At 38.1% G+C, this 19,601-nt stretch overlaps 1 protein-coding gene across 11 annotated transcripts in view; it reads right to left on the reverse strand.

The window, feature by feature from the left end:
- The window catches only part of LOC118234553 (afadin-like), a 210,204-nt gene that overhangs the window by 71,637 nt on the left and 118,966 nt on the right, over positions 1-19,601 (reverse strand). For all 11 annotated transcript variants that reach the window (XM_035431235.1, XM_035431224.1, XM_035431207.1 and 8 more), the window contains 4 exons: positions 9,647-9,792; positions 9,280-9,374; positions 8,559-8,824; positions 5,791-5,934 (listed from right to left, as the gene is read on the reverse strand). In XM_035431235.1, coding sequence (XP_035287126.1) covers positions 5,791-5,934; positions 8,559-8,824; positions 9,280-9,374; positions 9,647-9,792 — 651 coding nt within the window. The remainder of the gene's footprint in view (positions 1-5,790; positions 5,935-8,558; positions 8,825-9,279; positions 9,375-9,646; positions 9,793-19,601) is intronic.

The following is a 19,601-nucleotide window of genomic DNA, read 5'->3' on the forward strand; positions in this document are numbered from 1 at the left end:
TCAATTGTTTAAAAAATAAACTTAAAAAGTGCTGATGTTTAAAGTGCTTGACAAACTCAAATAAATAAATCAAACTCAAATAACTCAAACAAAAGTGTGCGCTGCCCCCGGAGGAGTACAGGGCGCAGATTCACACATACACACTAGTGATGCGCGGATCGGCTCTGACGTCATCCGAATCGCATCATCCACCCGCCACCCACCCAAACTAATAAAAGCCGCGTTTCCACCGCAGGAACTATACCCCGGAACTAGGAACCTTTTGAGGAACTCGGTGCGTTTCCACCGCAGGAACTAGGGTCTAAATTTAGTTCTGGGGGCTTTGTTTTACCCCCCAAAACGTTCCTGCTCGGGGGGTAGTACTTTCCGAAAGTACAGGAACCTTTTGGGTGGAGCTTGCAGCGCTGAACATTTCTGATTGGTCGAGTACTCGTAGCATTTGTGTTGTATTTATTTTCCGCCATTACCCGCCATGTTTGAAAATATGCAGCGGCAAACCAATTTATTTTCATAATAACTTCAAATCAAACTTGTATGTTATGCGGCGCAGTAGCCTACTTTTGGTTATAGCCTGTCAACGTCTTGGAATTATAACGTGTGCTCTTCTGTTCTTTTCTTGCTTTAGTATTCGTTTTATAAAATGCTAAGCATTCGTGCTGGGACAGCATATTACGTAGGCTACCAAAACATTCAAACGGATTAATTCGGTTGCTGAATATTTTCTTCCGGATTTTCTTTGTTAGCCCGTTGTAATTGACTCAAAACGTTTGATACAGTTATGTGAGGTATGCGGTAGTTCTGCATAATTAACATTGGTGATACAGTACAAGCAAACTGGAAATCACCTTCAGCACTTTATCCGGGTAAAATAACAGGTTAATTCTAGTAATCTTCCCTTTAGCTTTTTCAGACTGCCGTAATTTTACTCAATTTTACTGCCATTTTTCAATTCCACGAAAAGACCAGGAAGACTATGGACTCATTTATGGTGCATGGTTCGCATCTGGAGGGCACACTTCGCTGCTCGGCTAGCAGTAACTTCGAAGGAAAGCAAACGGTGGCTGTACCACTACTAATTTACATTTTCACGCAAGTCCGAATTTTCGTTCTATTCTTATCATTTTGCGATTAGCCTATATGGAATTGACGACGAGAGTAATAAGTAATAAGAAGTAATAAAACAGCAAATTGTTTACAACGTGTGCATGTTTTCTGCTGTTAATGAATGTGTTTGAGAGGATATATGAAAATCAATAGGCTAAATACAAAAGTAACCATATATAGTCATTGTTGGTAACCCGTTGTATATAAGTGGAATAAACCCCTCCGGGCTGTCCCGGTTATTAGAAAATAATGTAGGCTACGTCGGTGGTAGTATGGGGTTACAGAAGAAATCATATGACAGATGGACCGACGACAACGTCAGTGGGCTAATTTGCCTAATCTTCGCGGTACTTTAGACCCCGGTGGAAACGCAGACAACCATTGGCTGAAGGAACCTTTTAGTTCCTGGTAAAGTAGTTCCTGGGACTGAAAGTTCCGGGTAATTTTGGTGGAAACGCGGCTTTAGAGACCCGCACCCCTACGACTTAGTATTAGGGCCACATTGAGGGGGGGAAAAGCAGAGATTTCGAGAAAAAAGTCATAATAGTACGAGAATAAAGTCATAATTTAATGAGAATAATATAAAGTCATAATATTTCAAGAAAAAGGTTGTAATATTACGAGAATAAAGTTGTAATTTTACGAGAAAAAATAATAATATTACGTGAATAAAATCGTAAAATTTCGAAGAGAAAAACATAATTTTTAGGAAAATATATTACCAGCAACCAACAAAACGGGCGAGAGGACAGTATAATGGCAGCCTGAGCCTGCAATTTCCTCCAAGTCTGTGTGGTTCTTTTTTCGGAATATAAAAGTTTCTTGCAAAATCTTTTCAAAGTCCTGTTACTTATGATAATGTGGTGCTGATGTGCTAAAAGATTAAGTAGGCTATCTCGTTATTTGTGAAACCTATATCCTACTAAAGTATAACTTCACAAGATGCTCCACATTCCTCATTTCAACGCAGGCGGCAGGCTGCTCTTCTGATATTTCCCCATGTAGCCTAAAATTACGACTTTATTCTCGTAATATTATGACTTTTTTCTCGTAAAATTACGACTTTATTCTCATAATATTATGCCTTTATTCTCGTAATATTACAACGTTATTGTCATAATATTACGACCTTATTCTCAAAATCTCCGATTTTTTTCCGTCAATATGGCCCTAATACCCGATCACACATTACCGTTATTTCACATTATTTCGCAGCTGTTGCATATGACATACCCAGCACTTGACTCGTCATGGTTAAGTATTTCACTAAATTGCTCCCACACGGAACTTGTCTGCCCTTCCTTTTTTTTTTTTTTTAATTCTCCTTTTTTAATTTTCTCTCGGATCTTTTTTGCCTCCATTGCTGCTTAAGACAGATGGACGCCGCAGTTGGTGCAATGAGAGTCTAGTCTGCTAATTCGTGCCTGACGAAAAATTGAGCTTAAACTATGTTCACATTTTAGAGAATGTAATTAATATTTTCCTCATTAATGATGTATTATTTCACCCACCTACAACCCATCCACTTTTAATCACAATGTTAATTTTTATGACTCGGCCCGCCCGATCAGCGGATTAACCGCGGTGCCCGCGGATATAACTATGATTCGCGCATCACTAATACACACATTCCTTATTTTTCTTCCCCACCCGCATTCAGCGAAGAAGAATATCATGGTCAGAGCCAATCAGAGGCAGAGTAGGGTGGGAAAAAAATAACGCTACACACATACACACACAGAGACAGACCTGCTAAATGTCAGGCGCACCGGTGCAACCAATGAAAATGTTTAGTCGCATTTGACAGATTTTTGGTCGCATGTGTCGCACTCTGGAGCCTTGTACAGGCTAGCAAAAGTCATTATAAGTTATTTACATTGAGCTGAAAGCGTTTTACAGAGAATTTTAAAACAAACATTATTTTGTACGTAAACAAAATTCCAAAAATGTGGTTTTTCGAAAAAAAAAACTTTCTCCACAGAGAACACGCAGCTTTGGTGGTTTGCTGGAAATGCATACGCAAATATCTGTTATATTTCAGGCAGTTGTTGTGTAGCTTTTCTATTCAGTCTATTCAAAATCTCAGTTTTCAGAGAAAAACTTTTCTATAGTGTCCATACCCTATTATTATACCCTATAATTCATCCATACCCTAAAGGCTTAATCACTTAATTTAATCACAATGGCAGTAAATTAATTTTGTGTGATTGTACTTGCGAAATTAATTTCGACAGAACTTTATTTACAAACAGCAAAAAAAAGAAAGAAGGTCTTAGTTAGACATTCCCGTGCTGAGTAAGACCTGAAAACGAGCTACTACCTGAAAAAATCAACCCTCTTTATGACTTACCCATTGTGACTTTTGCCCCTGCTTGGAAAACCCGTATATGTTCCAGTGTTGTCTTTTTCAAGCTCATTTACATATCTTTTTCAAACGTAGTTTACTGCGTTCTTCTAGCTGAAATGATGTCTTTGCTATACTGCTAAATACCAGGTTACTTTCACTTTGCTTTTTCGCATTGTGCAGGAGTGAAAGCTTAGCACACGCTTTATCAATCATTTATCAGAGCTGTTGGTAAAAGACATGAGTTCCCTCACTTCACACATCCCTGATAAATTCCTTTGTAAGCTTTGATACAATAAAAGGGACGCTGAGACACTGTGCCTCATTTCATCCATATGCAAATTACAGCAGCCTACTTATTGCTGACAAGCCTAATTTACAGCGAGCCCGACAGCTGAGTGCAGGTCAGAGCAAGTTAAAAACCAATTATTTGTATTTAAACTTATTTGGTTTAGGGCCACCTATTGCCAGACAGGTTCCAAAACCTGCCTACGTCCTCAGAATCGTGGACTGCCAAATTTTTTGAGAATCAAACGTAGCATTCATGATTTTAGCAAAAAAAATGACCACGCCCACAACAACTGATTGATGTGTGGCAGCCATATGGTTTTGAAAAGAACATAATATTTTTGATATTTATTCGGGAACAGAGTGCAGTTTCTTTCTAGCCTAAACAGAGTTCAAACAGCCCCAGACTAGTTCGCGAAAGTAAGTTTTGCAAAAAAACTCAAAACGGCAGAAAAACAAAATGGTGACCAATGTTGCTTCTTATAATGTTTCTAAAAATGCAATTTATATGATTTGCCATTAGCCATAGCCAAAGATATGCTCTTTTGAAACTTTTATATTTGCTATAGTGCCCCCTAATGGCTGACTGATCCCAAATCTGATACCTTGACAAGGTAGTACCAAGTCAATAGGTCAATGTACCTACCAAGTTTCATGATGATTGGCCATGGCTAAGACGGTTAAATGGCTGCTTATATCTCACTGGTGGCCATGTCTGTTTAAGTTATATTTTGGTCATTCAAACAAGTGGGGGCTTTCACAGAGATATAACATACAATATTTCAGCCTGAAGAGTTAGCATTTAAAGTGATTTGGTTTTTTTAGCACCACCAATTGGCACAAATGTGCATGCATCCTCAGAATCAAGCACTGTACCAGCGTACAAAATTTAATGAGGATCAGGCACAACATTCATGAGTTACAGCTGTTTTAGTAAAAATGGCTACACCCGCAAGAATTTCTTGATGTGTGGCAGCCATATTGTTTTGAAAAGTCAAAATTATTTTGATTATTATTGAGTATCAGACTCCAGAGTCTTTCTAGCCTAATTTTGTGATGACAGGCTAAATGGCCCCACACTTGTTTGCAAAAGTATGCTTTGCAAAAAATACAAAATGTTGAAAAATTTTAGCGTGTGCATATTAAATTGGGATTTGGGAGCCGAAGCGTGAAGTCAGTATTTTTCCCTCGATTTCCACCCTTGAAATTCCACCATTCATTTTCCCATAGGGAATTTTATAATCTGCAATTACAAAGATTATGTTCGATAGACACTTACAGCTCTTACATTTTTTTACAGTCCCCTTGTATCAGCATTTAGCAGCATTTTTCACCTCTGTATTGGAATATCTTTGGGCTATTTTTGGCTTTATTTTGTTAACAGAATACAAATTTTTTGTGGTGAAAGAATATTTTTATGAACTCCAAGACAGATGCTATTTTTAGTTTATCATACTTGGGGGCACAGCTACAGATGAGACTGCAGGGAAGGGGTGCTTGTTAAATAGATAACCAATATGGGGCGACATAGCTCAGGAGGTAAGACCGATTGTCTGGCAGTCGGAGGGTTGCCAGTTCAAACCCCGCCCTGGGAGTGTCAAAGTGTCCTTGAGCAAGACACCTAACCCCTAACTGCTCTGGCGAATGAGAGGCATCAATTGTAAAGCGCTTTGGATAAAAGCGCTATATAAATGCAGTCCATTTACCATTTACCAATGTTCTATGCGAGCTTGGCTGTGGGCTGCAGTGTGAATAGGAGCAGGGTGGCAACACCACCTGTTTTGGAGGAGAACTGCAGATGTCTACACTCCCGAATCGACAGTGGGGATCCCGCATGAACACAATTGCTGTTGCAAATAGCTGGATATTCCACATTACGATGGGAATTGGATATGTTTAGCTGACTGTTAATATTTAAAAGAAAAAAGAAAAGGTGGGCTTTATTTGTCTATATAACTTCATCAGGCCACAAACTTATGCAAAATCATTGGTTAAGAACCAGTGAACTAGGCAAAAATGACCAAATTAAAGAAAGCCGCATGGCATGTACTTACAGGGGGCACACAGGGTTCGTCAGGAGCACAATGGTAGTTGCTGAGCAGAGCTTGTAGCTGCAGGGAGTTGAGCTTGAAGCAAGTGTTGTGGATGTTATGAACATCCTGCATCGAGTACTTGTCCATAGTCAAAAGGGTGGTTGCCTAGGGAATGGACCGACAGCAATTACTCATCTTTCATGCTACGTGTCCAAACATGCCATAGTAACAATCGCTGAAACCTGACATAAAATCGTATTGCACAATAGTCGTTTGTTTTATAGTGTAAAAGAGAGAGAAAATCTGAAAAAATCTGAGGGAAAGTGTTTTGTTAGACATATTAATAGAAATTTCAGGCTTCAGATTGACAATCCAGGTGTACAGATTATTCCTCTGAATATTATGTGTAGCATGCAACATGTATTTGATGTGGAAATAAGTGCGGGCATGATATACTGTTAAGAAGTATAACTGAACACTGCAAAATGAATCTATTCATGTGTACAAGCTTTTAGAAACAACATTGCTGTACAAACTGCTTAGGAGTTCTGTGAAATTTGTTTTTCTTTATGCCAAATATCCCTCAAAACTCTGCTTCTAAATAACTGCCATTGTAAAGCTGGCATGTTACCAGAACATCTGTAAATATCTAAAATTCCACACACACACACACACCCACACATAGATGGGTTCAATGACGTGTATGGGTGCATGACATGTCATTTTTGTCTCTGAATGCATAATTTTCCAAAAAGAAAAATGAATACATAGACATATTATTTTGCATAACTGTATTCTTCCTCTTATTATGCAACAGAAGTGTTTATGGTTGCTAATGACAAACTCTATGGCTGCTAATGACAAAAATTGACTTCTCCCATTTTTCACACACAGTACACCATAAAACACAAGATTTACTATATATAATGTCCATCAATAATATGGGAATGGTAGAAATAAATGTATTTTTCTATATACTTAAAGCAGTTGGATTTAAGACTTTTTAAAAATATCAATACGAAACAAAAATGATGAATAAGATTACAATATAATTTATCATAAATTAGCCGCTGCTGCTAGCTGCAAATTACTCGGCAGCCATTACACTGTGCAGGAGAGACAACGTGACCACGTTCACGTGACATGTCATGTTGGCCAATCAGAGAATTAACTATGGGCCGTGGAAAAAGTGCCGTTTTGAGAAGCCACTTTCCCTTCTAGTTCTTATACAGTTCATTAGGTGTGTCCCCCTCCTCTTTCAGTAGATAAAAATGTGCACCCTCCTTGTAGCTAAAGCAATTTTCGCAAGTGAGTTTTTAGCTGTTAGTTAGATGTGGGCATCTGAGTCCCATACCTTGGTCTGGCATTCAACATTTCATTCTTTTGGAATATTCTGCTGTCTTTTGGTTTTTGAATTTGATCTTGGCACATTCTTGGGATTACAAAAAAGGGAGAAACACTGTTTTGTTTTTATCTTTCATTCCTAGTGTGACTATAACCTGTCCATGTCTGTAAGATTTATTAATTGGTTTAAGGTAGCTGAACCTCATCTTTAGATATTTGTTGTAACTGAATACATTTCTTAATTTTAATGGGGTTGTGAGTCATACATTTTGATAAAGGTTGATCCAACAGGTTGCAAAGTCTATCAACAAATTCAGAAATTTAAGTGATATCTTTGATAATAATTACCAAATTAAATCAAATAAATATATTTTACATAAGTGATAAGTGAGGTGTTTAACTGCTGATGCCTCTGTGTTTGGTACTCAGAGTGCTGGACATTAAACAAGGGTTTTAGCAGGTAAAACATACTTCACTTAATCCTCACTTCGCCAACAGTACATACCAAAAAAAATAAACAATAAATAAATAAATTTCACTCTTCTGTTTCCATACTTTTGGAGGGTACTGTATTTCAGCATATAACTGAAGAAGGCAAGATGCTGAAATATCTAAATCAGTCCTAATATTAGTGTGTACTATGTAGGAAAAATGTCAAGCAAAGAGGTGACATTGGAATGATTGTATATAGATGGTAACAGTAATTATGCAAATATGTGTTATAATGATCTTTACACTGAGTGCACCCCCTAGTGCATGGGAACATCGCATGGTAGCTACGCAGTAGTGCCGGTGCAGCTATTTAGTGTTTTCCCTCATTTGGTATTTAGCTATTCTAGGCCTTGATTCACGAAGCAGGATCACTGAGTTAACTGGATAACTGCACTGAGTAAAACTCAGAACCCTCCCAAATCTGTAACATGGACTGAAAAAGAGCTGTTCTAGGTTTTACTCCATGTAGTTATACAGCTAACTCAGTAATCCTGCTTCCTGAAATACACCCCTAGACATTTAGTTAGAATTGGGATGTAAACACGTAATCCGGTGTGGATAAGTAATATTAGCGGGCCATAGGTCCATCATAGCTAGCTAATATACTTGTAAAGTGAATGACTTTTTCATGAAGTTATCTGTAGCCTTTTCAAAGTTTTCAGCAACTCCGTTAGCTTTGTTAGTGAAGTTGGTAACATTAGCTAGATAGCATGCATGCTGTATCAAATTAATTTCCCTGGATTTAAATAAATGCAGGTGAAGTACAGAGATAAATTGCAACCATAAACAGTAACAGCAGTTCCCATTGGGAGGGAAGACATCTTGTCAGAAGAACACAATTTGATGCAAAAGCTACCCAACTTCGGGAATCTAGCAGCGTAAGGTAACTAGCTAAAAGTTTAGATACTCAAAAATGGCAGAGAGTGGGATTTGGCATGCGGTTTGAGCCCCACCTGAACAATGCGGCTCAGGTGGCAGTCAGCGGCTAGTTCCAGCCCCTGCTTCTCTGCCCAGGCCTCCACACGGCTAAGCTGAAGCCGTAAGATGGCGCCCCAGTAGTGCGAGCACAGCCCCAGGTCTCCCTCTGTTACCAGCTTGTTGAAAAGCCACATGTTGATGAAGTGGAATAGCTGAGAAAACAGCTGGATGGTCAGAGCGGCATTGACGCGGCAACGACGGAGCAAGGCCATAGCGCCCGTCAAGGTGTGGAGAACGTCCTCTGTGTGTGTGTCCAGAAAGGGGGGAGTTTAACATTCATGAATCACTTTAATATTTAATTCATAAAATTATGTATTTCCATTGCAGCAACAAATTTGAAAATGAAAAGAATGAGGCTCCTCTTTTTCTTAAAAAATGTTTTCATTTGTAGTTTACTGAAACAGTCATGTATTGTATTTATATTTGTAATATTCAAATCAGAAAATGAATCTTATGACGTTTTTAATATTAATAATCATATAACAAGAAAGTTTGACATTTTTTTTTCAATTTTCTTAAATAGTTCAGATAAAGGCAAGCTATTAGCAAAGGGCTCCCTTCCTTCCCCAGAGTATCCCTTTAAACATACTTCAACCCACAAGTGGTGCACTTAATTTGTTTTGACCAAAACAGTAATAGTAATTATCAGGGAGACTGCAAAGCATTTATTAGAGTGCAGCGAAATCTTGGGTTTACCTATTTTGGCAAGCTGGGAATCATGTTCATCAGGGTCTTCCAGGAAAGCTGGCATGTGGTTACCTAAGTCAGCCTGCAAACAGTATACCAAGTATCTGGCAAAACACACAACAGACACAGTTAGCACCTGAACAATGATGAGGGTATTCGGGAAAAGAAACTGTGAACCCAAGTCACAATATCAGCAAATGCAACCATGCAGCGTCAATGCAAAGGGGGGAAACTGTGTGCATGTACTTGTAGTTGCATATTCGTAGATGTATGATATGTGCACACATATGCACATATGTGTTCACGTTTGTATGTGTCTAAGTATGTATGTATGCATGTGTGTGTGTTGGATTGGGGGGAGGGGGTGGTCCCTTACTTGAATGCAACCTGTACCAAGTGTGCCAGGACATCCTGGGCATCGAGAGTGATGCGGCTCAGGTCCCTGTCCTGCTTGATGAAGTTCAGCAGCTCGGATGCGTTTGCCATCCAGAAGGCCAGAGCCCCAGCCATGTTTTTCTGTTTCTGAAACAACAGAGACAGGAATAACATTGGGGTGGAGGCCACCAAATTCAGGCGTGGAAAAGAGACACAGCTAGCAGCACAAGAAGCAGCATTAGTGCCAGCAGGCACACTTCAGGGATAGACTTGTGCCCTAACCCAACAAGGCCCCCAACTCTACCAAGACACTGCAATGTGCCCTCACCATTTTAGCCATCCAGTCAATCATCACAGCCATTGACCAGTAATTAAAAAAACCCTGTAAGGAAAGATTGTACCACCTGTGGGAGTGTGATGTTATAACATTAGAGCTCTTTTAAAATAAAGAGAGACATCCCATTTGAAAATGCCACCCTCACCAAAAGCAAAGTTAGTACTACTTAGCCAAATAAATCCATCCTTAATGGTGACCAATTAGGAAAATACATTACTATTGGTTCGGCAATAACCTGGACTGGGTTTGTCACAGAACAGGTTCCTGCGTAGAACACCAAACGGGTTAGAAGGAGACGAGACCAGCAAGCACAATGTTTATTTTCTATCTCTAAATTCACCTGGGAGTACAACACAAGATCTGTGCACAGCCAACAGTACAGACTCAGTGGAAGCAAAAAAATATTGTATTGGGGATCAGGAAATCCTGAAGAGCCCAGATTCAATAAAACTGTAACTGACTTTAAACGGTTAGTTCACTTTCTTGAGTTATAATATTTTTGGTATCATTTGGTTTTAGTGTGCATTTTTGATTGGCCCACAGTTTGTGTGTACAATTAAGTATACTTTAGATACTTATAGAAGTTTATGATGACCTGTTTAAAATGGCTGGTATCGAGGCAATTTAGAGTTTGTTCAAAGCAAAAATAAATAAATAAAAAACTAATGTAACTCCAAAGCAGTTTGTCCAGCAATGTTGTTTCCAGATGCTGTACATATCAGCAGTTGAATTTTTATAGTTTATTCAGATAAATTAAAATAACTAAAATAAATAATAATAAAATAAAAATATTAAAGTTTTTACATCGTGCCAGCTGTTCACTCCTTGAGCACAGTGGTTTCAGGTTACATTTGCCATAGGAACCAAACAACCAAATAAGATTAGAGCCCGACCGATATATCGGTATGGCCGATATTTCGGGCATTGTTTGACTTTTTTGACGACATCGGGATCGGCAGTTATGCAGCCGATGTGTCCCGATTTTTAAATAAGTATAATAAACAAAAAAAACATTGATTATTTATCTGTACTTGTCTGTTCGAACATTGTAATTGCTATTTACTAGAATTATCCAGTAGAGGAAGCTCTAATACAAGTGTGAACTGCAGCAGCTGACGTGCCACTTCTGTAATAAGACATTTGTCACTCGTGCCTCATCCAATATTCTCCACTGCAAGACTTGCCTGCACAGATTCGATTGCCACAATAAAGGTATGTATATTTAGTGAAAGTTTTTAATTAAATGCGTTTATACGACCACTATGTTTATCAATTCTCATTATCAAGCGAGCGAGCTAGCTAACATATTTGGTTCACTTTAGCAAGCTAGCTGGCTAGCAAGCCTTTATGAAATGGCAGTGAGCACATAAGCAGCGTAGGATCTACATTTCCAGAGGACATCGCTGTATTCTCAAATAAATAACCAGCCAAAATAAAATAGTGACTGAATGCATCACACATTTGTTTTTTTATCTGAGATGATATTAGCTACTATATGATGCTGTGTCGATAGCTAACGCGTTATTGCAAGCGAGTGTGTCATCTAGTCACGCGTCATCGTAGCAAGCTAACCAGACAGTAAAAACGCTGATAAAACACTTCTGACGTGGATCATTTTAAGCCATGTTATCTAGCTTTGTCGTGATAACATAAGAGAATGATTGCTGTTGGAGAAGTGAATCAACCAACAGTTAGCACGGGTAACCTGCACGAAAGCGCATTGTAGTTTTTTTCACGTAGCCTATTTCATCCAGTCAATTTAATTTCATCTAACGTTACACTTGATTCACTCATTAGCTCCGCTAGATAATGTCTTATTCTTTGAGATCATGTAGTAGAAATAAAATAAGAAAATATAATTCATTTAACTTACTGAGAATATATAATAAGAAATAATGAGGCTGTGTCGATAGCTAATGCGTTATTGCGAGCGAGTGTGTCATCTAGTCACGCGTCAGAGCGCATTGTAGTTATTTTCACCACCGAATTCTTATGGACAGGGAAGCTCGCTAGATAAAGTCTTACTCTTTGAGATCATGTAGTAGGAATAAAATAAGAAAATATAATTAATTTACTGAGAATAGATACTAAGAAATAATAACAAATTAATAACAACAACAATAATAATAATATTTATAAAAAATACACGTTTGAAACTGGAAAACGGATTTTTTTAAATTATTGTTTTATAGATGGCTGGAAAAGAAAGGAGTAAAAGCAAGGTGTGGAGTTATTCTGATTTCAAACTTAAAGATGGTGTTAATATATATATATTTAATTTGATATCATCTTTTACATTTTATCTAAAAAGTTCTTTGTGTGTCTATTTTTATTTGTATTTGTTTGCTTATAAGTTAAATGTTCTTAAATATAGAAACATTAATAAAATATAAGTTTTCCAAATTGATTTGAAAATGTTGCACTTTTTGACAAAATATCGGTCAAAACATCGGCATCGGTCGGGCTCTAAATAAGATTGAACGTAATTACATTATATTAAAATAATAATCACATGTATAACCTATGGAGGCATAACATTGTTGTGCAAGCTGCTTTGGAGTTATTAAAGCATTTTATGCTTTAGACCACAAACTTCTGAATACCCCAATACCAGTGAGTATAAAGCTTATTGTCAGAAACTTACATAAATATGCGGAACATCCTTCAACATACACAAAAACATACACTAAAACTGAAATAATGTTAGAAACACTCCAGAAAATGAACCATCCCTTTAAAATGCTGGAATGCTCAAGCTATATATATAAACATTTCTCTGTTTAACATAAAAAAGAAAAGGGTATTTTTCATTAGCAGAAAAAAGTAGCCAAAATGTATGTGGTGAAAACGTACTTACTGCTTTTGATTGAGGAAGGTGAATAACAAGTTTAAAAAGCCTTTATTTGTTAGACATAACCACAGACATATTAGATACCAAAACAAAAAGGGCAATGCATTTCAGCACTAGAATGAAACCAAGAAAAATATGAATAAACTTTTCTGAAACATTTTACAGAAAAGGCCAACACAGTATTTACTCATTTAGGCCTGGAAAAGTCATGCCACTTTGTAGGAGTTTGCACAATGTAACATCACCCTTTACATGCTTTCTGACCAACGGTGGGTTTTCCAAAAGCCCCTTAATGCAAAGAACCTTTGGCCTGTTATGATCACTTTTAAAATAATGTGGGTTTCCCAAACACATTTTTAACGAAAGGAAGTGTCTTTTAAGTATCGACCCATCTAGATCACTTGTTCACAGCTAAAGATCCCTCTCACAGCCGTCCACTCTGGCAGCACATGCAATAAGCATGCACTTTCGATGCATGCTTACAATCATAGCCTACGATAGCCTAAGAACAGTAGTACCCCATAGTCTAATCCTTTTCATGTATATTCAGAGTAAATATTGTAAAAATATAAAATATATACCCATGAAATAAACAGTATTTTAATATGATTTGTAATGACAGTGTGTTAAATTAAACTGAACATGATAATGTCAAATTAATTACATTTCATTAATAAAATACATTTCTGCACCTATATAATTGTATAAATAAAGCCAAAACATTGGCACCCCCTCATTCCTGCACCTGAACCAAAGGTACAGAAGAATAAGTTGACGACAGTAACATCGTAAGAACAAATGGTACAATTAAGCCGCGTTTCCACCAAAATTACCTGGAACTTTTAGTCCCAGGAACTACTTTACCAGGAACTAAAAGGTTCCTTCAGCCCATGGTTGTCTGCGTTTCCACCGCGGTCTAAAGTCCCGTGAAGATTAGGCAAATTAGCCCACTGACGAATGAAAAAGCGACGTTGTCGTCGGTCCATCTGTCTTATGATTTCTTCTGTAACCCCATACTACCACCGAAGTAGCCTACATTATTTTCTAATAACCGGGACAGCCCGGAGGGGTTTATTCCACTCATATACAACGGGCTACCAACAATGACTGTATATGGTTACTTTTGTATTTATTGATTTTTATCGATTTAATCACATGGAATTGAAATATTCTTCTGCAGCCGTTTGGGCATATTTTACCGTTGTCAAGCAAAAATGTTGTTGGTAGTTGAACTTGGACCGTTGTTATGCAACAAATAGTATATAACAGGCCAATAGTCAGATTGTAACTGTTTTATATATCCTCTCAAACACATTCATTATGTTTTTATGCGAACATTCGCTTTCATGTCTTGACATCCGAAGCGACAGAATGCGTTCACATTTCCAATATAACTGGCAACAACAGCAGAAAACATGCACACGTTGTAAACAATTTGCTGTTTGATTACTTTCTCATCGTCAATTCCATATAGGCTAATCGCAAAATGACAAGAATAGAACGAAAACTCGGACTTGCGTGAAAATTTAAATTAGTAGTGGTACAGCCACCGTTTGCTTTCCTTCGAAGTTACTGCTAGCCGAGCAGCGAAGTGTGCCCTCCAGATGCGAACCATGCACCATAAATTAGTCCATAGTCTTCCTGGTCTTTTTGTGGAATTGAAGAATGGCAGTAAAATGGAGTAAAATTACGGCAGTCTGAAAAAGCTAAAGGGACGATTACTAGAATTAACCTGTTATTTTACCCTGACAAAAAGTGCGGAAGGTGATTTCCAGTTTGCTTTTACTGTATCACCAATGTGAATTACGCAGAACTACCGCATACCTCACATAACTGTATCAAACGTTTTGAGTCAATTACAACGGGCTAACAAAGAAAATCCGGAAGAAAATATTCAGCAACCAAATTATTCCGTTTGAATGTTTTGGTAGCCTACGTAATATGCTCTCCCAGCACGAATGCTTAGCATTTTATAAAACGAATACTAAAGCAAGAAAAGAACAGAAGAGTACACGTTATAATTCCAAGACGTTGGCAGGCTATAACCAAAACTAGGCTACTGCGCCGCATAACATACAAGTTTGATTTGAAGTTATTATGAAAATAAATTGGTTTGCGGCTGCATATTTTCAAACATGGCGCTTGAAAATAAATACAAAAAAATGCTGCGAGTACTCGACCAATCAGAAATGTTCAGCGCTGCAAGCTCCACCCAAAAGGTTCCTGTACTTTCGGAAAGTACTACCGCCCGAGCAGGAACTTTTTGGGGGGTAAAATAAAGCCCCAGGAACTAAATTTAGACCCTAGTTCCTGCGGTGGAAACGCACTGAGTTCCTCAAAAGGTTCCTAGTTCTGGGGTAAAGTTCCTGCGGTGGAAACGCGGCTTTAGAGTCAACTTGAATACACTTCACAGATGAAGCCAGGAGTTGGTAATCTTCAAGAAATTTTCTATAATTATTTATCCTATTATTCATGGAATCTTTTAATATTTATGTATTTAGTTTAAAAAGACGCTCAGAATCAAAATGGTTATAGTTTAATGGTAACAGGATATAGCCTATTCTCACATTTTGAGAACTTCATTTTTCAGTGTTATTGGCTAAAAACTCATGACATCCATTTATGAACTACTCAGGCTTTAGCAGGAGCTTTAATTTCGCAAAAAAAGCTCTATTTAAATTCTGTACCGTGCTGTAAAGTGCTGTACCGTTCGCGTACGATTCGTTCTGGCACGGCTCGTTCATAGTGTAGTGGATATAGCCGTCTTTTAGCATGACAGATTAATTTAACCCACAAATTCTAAACCATTGCAATGCATTGTTCTGATAGCAAACGCAACTAGATAATGTATCCGATGGTGGACTATGTGACGCAATACCCCAAAGCAGTGCTGTTATGTACCATATCGGCTAAGAGTGTTACACAAGGATTGCTTCAAATAATCTCCCGAGTTGGGATCTCGAAAGAGATGACTGACTGGTGGAGCGATTTAATAAAACGTTAAAAACAATGATTCGTAAATTCGTACACGAGGATACAAATTGGGATTAGTGGCTGAACCCTCTATTATTTGCAGTGTGTGTGGTGCCCCAGCCTTTGAGCTGCTTTTTGGTCACCAACCCTGTGGTATATTGGACCTGGTTAAATAAAGCTGGGAGGAAGGTCCAACATTGTGCTAATTGTGTAACATTACAAACAATTACATAAAAAGAGGTACTTTTTTGATCAAATGAAAGACAGACTTCTGATTACATTGTTGAACATGTGTTTAATTTCTTTCATAATCCTGAAATGCAGGTTTGACTCATTATCATTTGCTTTGTCTTTGAATTCTTATCTTCCAGATGGTTAATTTGAGTGGCCAGGTGTCCAGTCTTTCACCAAGTTATTGATTCAACTCAGTCTTTAATTTGAAGTTTTACATCTACTTTTCCTAAAAAAATTTTTTATAGAATTTTATCGCATACCACAATATTTTCAATCGCCAAAATCGTGATATCAATTTCAGAGATATCGCCCAGCCCTGCCATGAACCCATGAATGATCGAATACTAGTCAATGTAAAGCCAGCTGATCATCAGAAACACGTGTACACATCTTTCATTACACACAAAATATGGGGCAATTGAAAATATACATTAAAACTGAAATAATATTAATATAAACTATCCTTGTGACCTATCCTTTAACCACACAATTGCATTGCTAGTGCCCAGCCTCCTTCTCATGTTGAGAGCACTCATGACTTATAGAGAGCTCTGTGGGACTGGATTTGAGTTCCACTAATGTAGTCAGAGTGGGCCAATGTACCAATGCTATAGTAAAACTAGATTCATAAGTTCCAGCTTCTCCAGCAGGCTGGCTGCATTCTCCAGCACCCGTCTATCCCTGAGAAAGCACCATATCTCTCAGGCCACAGAGTGCATCATGTGAAAACAGGCCATGTGTGACGACAAAACAAAACGCAGCAAAAGGAGCTCAGTACTAGGCCTCATCCACACTTAAGGGCTTTGAGCAGAAATACCACCGGAAACCATAATTAAATGTATTGAGTATTTTTTTTTTGTGCCTTATGTTCCAAGTTGGTAAATGATGTCTACTGTATGGGCTGCTTTTAAAGAGGCTGATCTGAGGAGGGACTATTCCTGTTGGCTATCATGAATCTGGCTTAGTCTATCTTTTAGCTTCAACTAGGTTTAGGTTTCTGTTTATGGTGGTGAAACATGGGTAAACTGAACAGGGAGCCATGGAAGATGGTCTCTGTAGGCGAGGGTCCTACCTGTCCACCCCCCGCAGTCTCCTGCAGAGACGGGTCAAGGAAACCATATCCGACGGGACAAAGAAAGAGTCTGTCAACACAACTGCCATGGCAAGGACAGAGACTCAAAGGCACATCACTCACATTAAACACACACTAGACCTTCTTCTCACCGGGAGACAGTGTGGGCCAGAAACCATGAATGCCATCCTGACATCCTGCCAGGTTAAATGCTACATTGAATGTTTTGATTAAAAGTTCAGGGGCTCAGCTCAAATAATCTTTTAACGTGCATACCTAAGTGAGGCTTCATGTTAATTTGAATTTCCTTTAAAAAAAGGTTTGTAAATGTGCCCCCACAGAAGGGTTTAGCTGGATATACCAACCAGTATGCTCCAGGTGATTTATGGATGCTTGGTACATCCAACCAGACATTTATTTTCACAAAGAATAACAAAAGTCAATATCAACAGTAACAACTTGTAAATTCAAAACAAAGAAATGTACCTAAAAGGTGGAAAGTGAAACATCTTGAAACAAATAAATAAATAAATAACATTAAAATTTGTGGAATTCAAACGTAACGTCAGTTTCAAATCAGTTCCTTTTACTTACATTTATTTTTCCAGTTTCAAATCTTTTTTCCAGTTTCAAATCTTTTTTTCCCCAACCAACGTTTGGCCTTGTTTTGGTGTGAGGTGGGGATTTAGAAGAGAGGGGCATGATGGGAGTGTAGTATCCCTTGAATGGCAGTGGTTTTTGTCATCTGAACCACACCAAAAAATATGGCTACTGACAGGGTGCTTTTCAAACACACTCTTATTATGACAACTTGTAGTATGCTGTCAAAATATATAATTATAACTATACACTATAGCTAACTTGGACTGTTATCAGTGCAGCTAGCAGTACCCAATAGTATATCCATGATTATACTGGTACTAAACCCTGAAGGCTTTGAATAGCCAAGTAAGGTGGCTAGCTAGCTATAGCCAAAGCACATCATACCTTGAAATCTCCAGTACAGCCAGAATATTCTCTAGTGATCCAAGGTTGCAATAATGCCAAGAAATGTCCCTTTGTACAATAAATATGATTGTAATTTGTGTTTTTGTCTCTGTAAATTGCAGAGTGTTTGGGTTTAATGCTAGCCCTTTTGCATTAGTGCTAGGACTTAATAAATCAAATTTCCATTTTTTTGCTTTATTAACACCCCCTAGTGGTTGGCAATTCGGCGTGCCTAGATTGCTCAGTCCAGACATTCTGTACTCCTGCAACCAAATTATGAGTTGAAAACACAAACTCGGTATTCTAGCTTTATTAGTAGATGATTCAGGACAACTATGCCGAATACGGAGTTTCTGTCGCGCTGGTCATGCATTTACCAAGAACCCCCTCCCTCCAGTCCAGTGTTGCCAATTTAGACTTCGCGACTTTTTGACCTTCCCTATCGACTAAAAATCTTATCTAGCGACTAGCGACAAATTTGGCGACTTCTCGCAACTTCTCGGAACTTCGGAAAATCACCTTTCACCGATTTGTGAATGACGTCATGTCTGCCATTCCTAGTGCTCTAGCGTTGCCCACATTTATCAAAGTAATGATTAACCTATGTAAAATCAGCTGCTGTAATTACACGGAAGTAGATCTAACAGATTCTATGCAGCTCGGCCAATGTCATTGGAGGGCAGGCAATTACAAAACATACGCAATGCCTATCGCCGTGCGTGGCTTAACATACTTTTTTTTTATGCAAATGATTATTTTGTTTGTATTTTTGTTTCCTACAAAAACTGCAACTGGTTCAGAACTCTGCTGCAAGGATACTTTCCCGCACATCCTCCTGGTCTCACGTCACCCCTGTCTTGAAATATTTACACTGGCTCCCAATCACATCACGCATCACATTCAACACCTCCTCCTAGTCTATAAATCCCTAAATGGACTCACACCCACATACCTCTCTGACCTCCTGCTCCCCTACCAGCCACCCAGACAGTTACAGTGGGCTCCAGAATTATTGGCACCCTTAATAAAAATGAAGAAAAAAGACTGCATATAATAAATGACACAGATAATAATCTATATGCTATGTTCAAATATATGGGAAAACTATACACTTTTATTTCAATACATTTACTCTCATGCTTCAATGTTTTTTTATTAAGTAATCTAATTTTTTCTGAAAACCATAGTGCCATAACCATAGTGCACCCCTAACAATTATTGTAAGTAAAATCAAACAAAATGAAATTGGCAATACAATTTCACTTAATTTAGTTCATCTCAGTCTAAAGGAACTATATTGTGTCATTCCATCACTTCCAGTTTCACGAGAGAATAAAAAAGAGGTAACAAGCATACAAAATCCCTTTGTCATTCATCAGGATGGGAAAAACCAAATAACTGTCAATTCAGAAGAGACCGATGGTAATTTACCATCACAAGTCTGGTAATGGGTACAAAAAAAGACAAACGGTTAAACATACCATTTAGCACTGTAAGGGCAA

Source organism: Anguilla anguilla, chromosome 1, assembly GCF_013347855.1.
Source record: "Anguilla anguilla isolate fAngAng1 chromosome 1, fAngAng1.pri, whole genome shotgun sequence".
NCBI classification, from domain to species: Eukaryota; Metazoa; Chordata; class Actinopteri; order Anguilliformes; family Anguillidae; genus Anguilla; species Anguilla anguilla.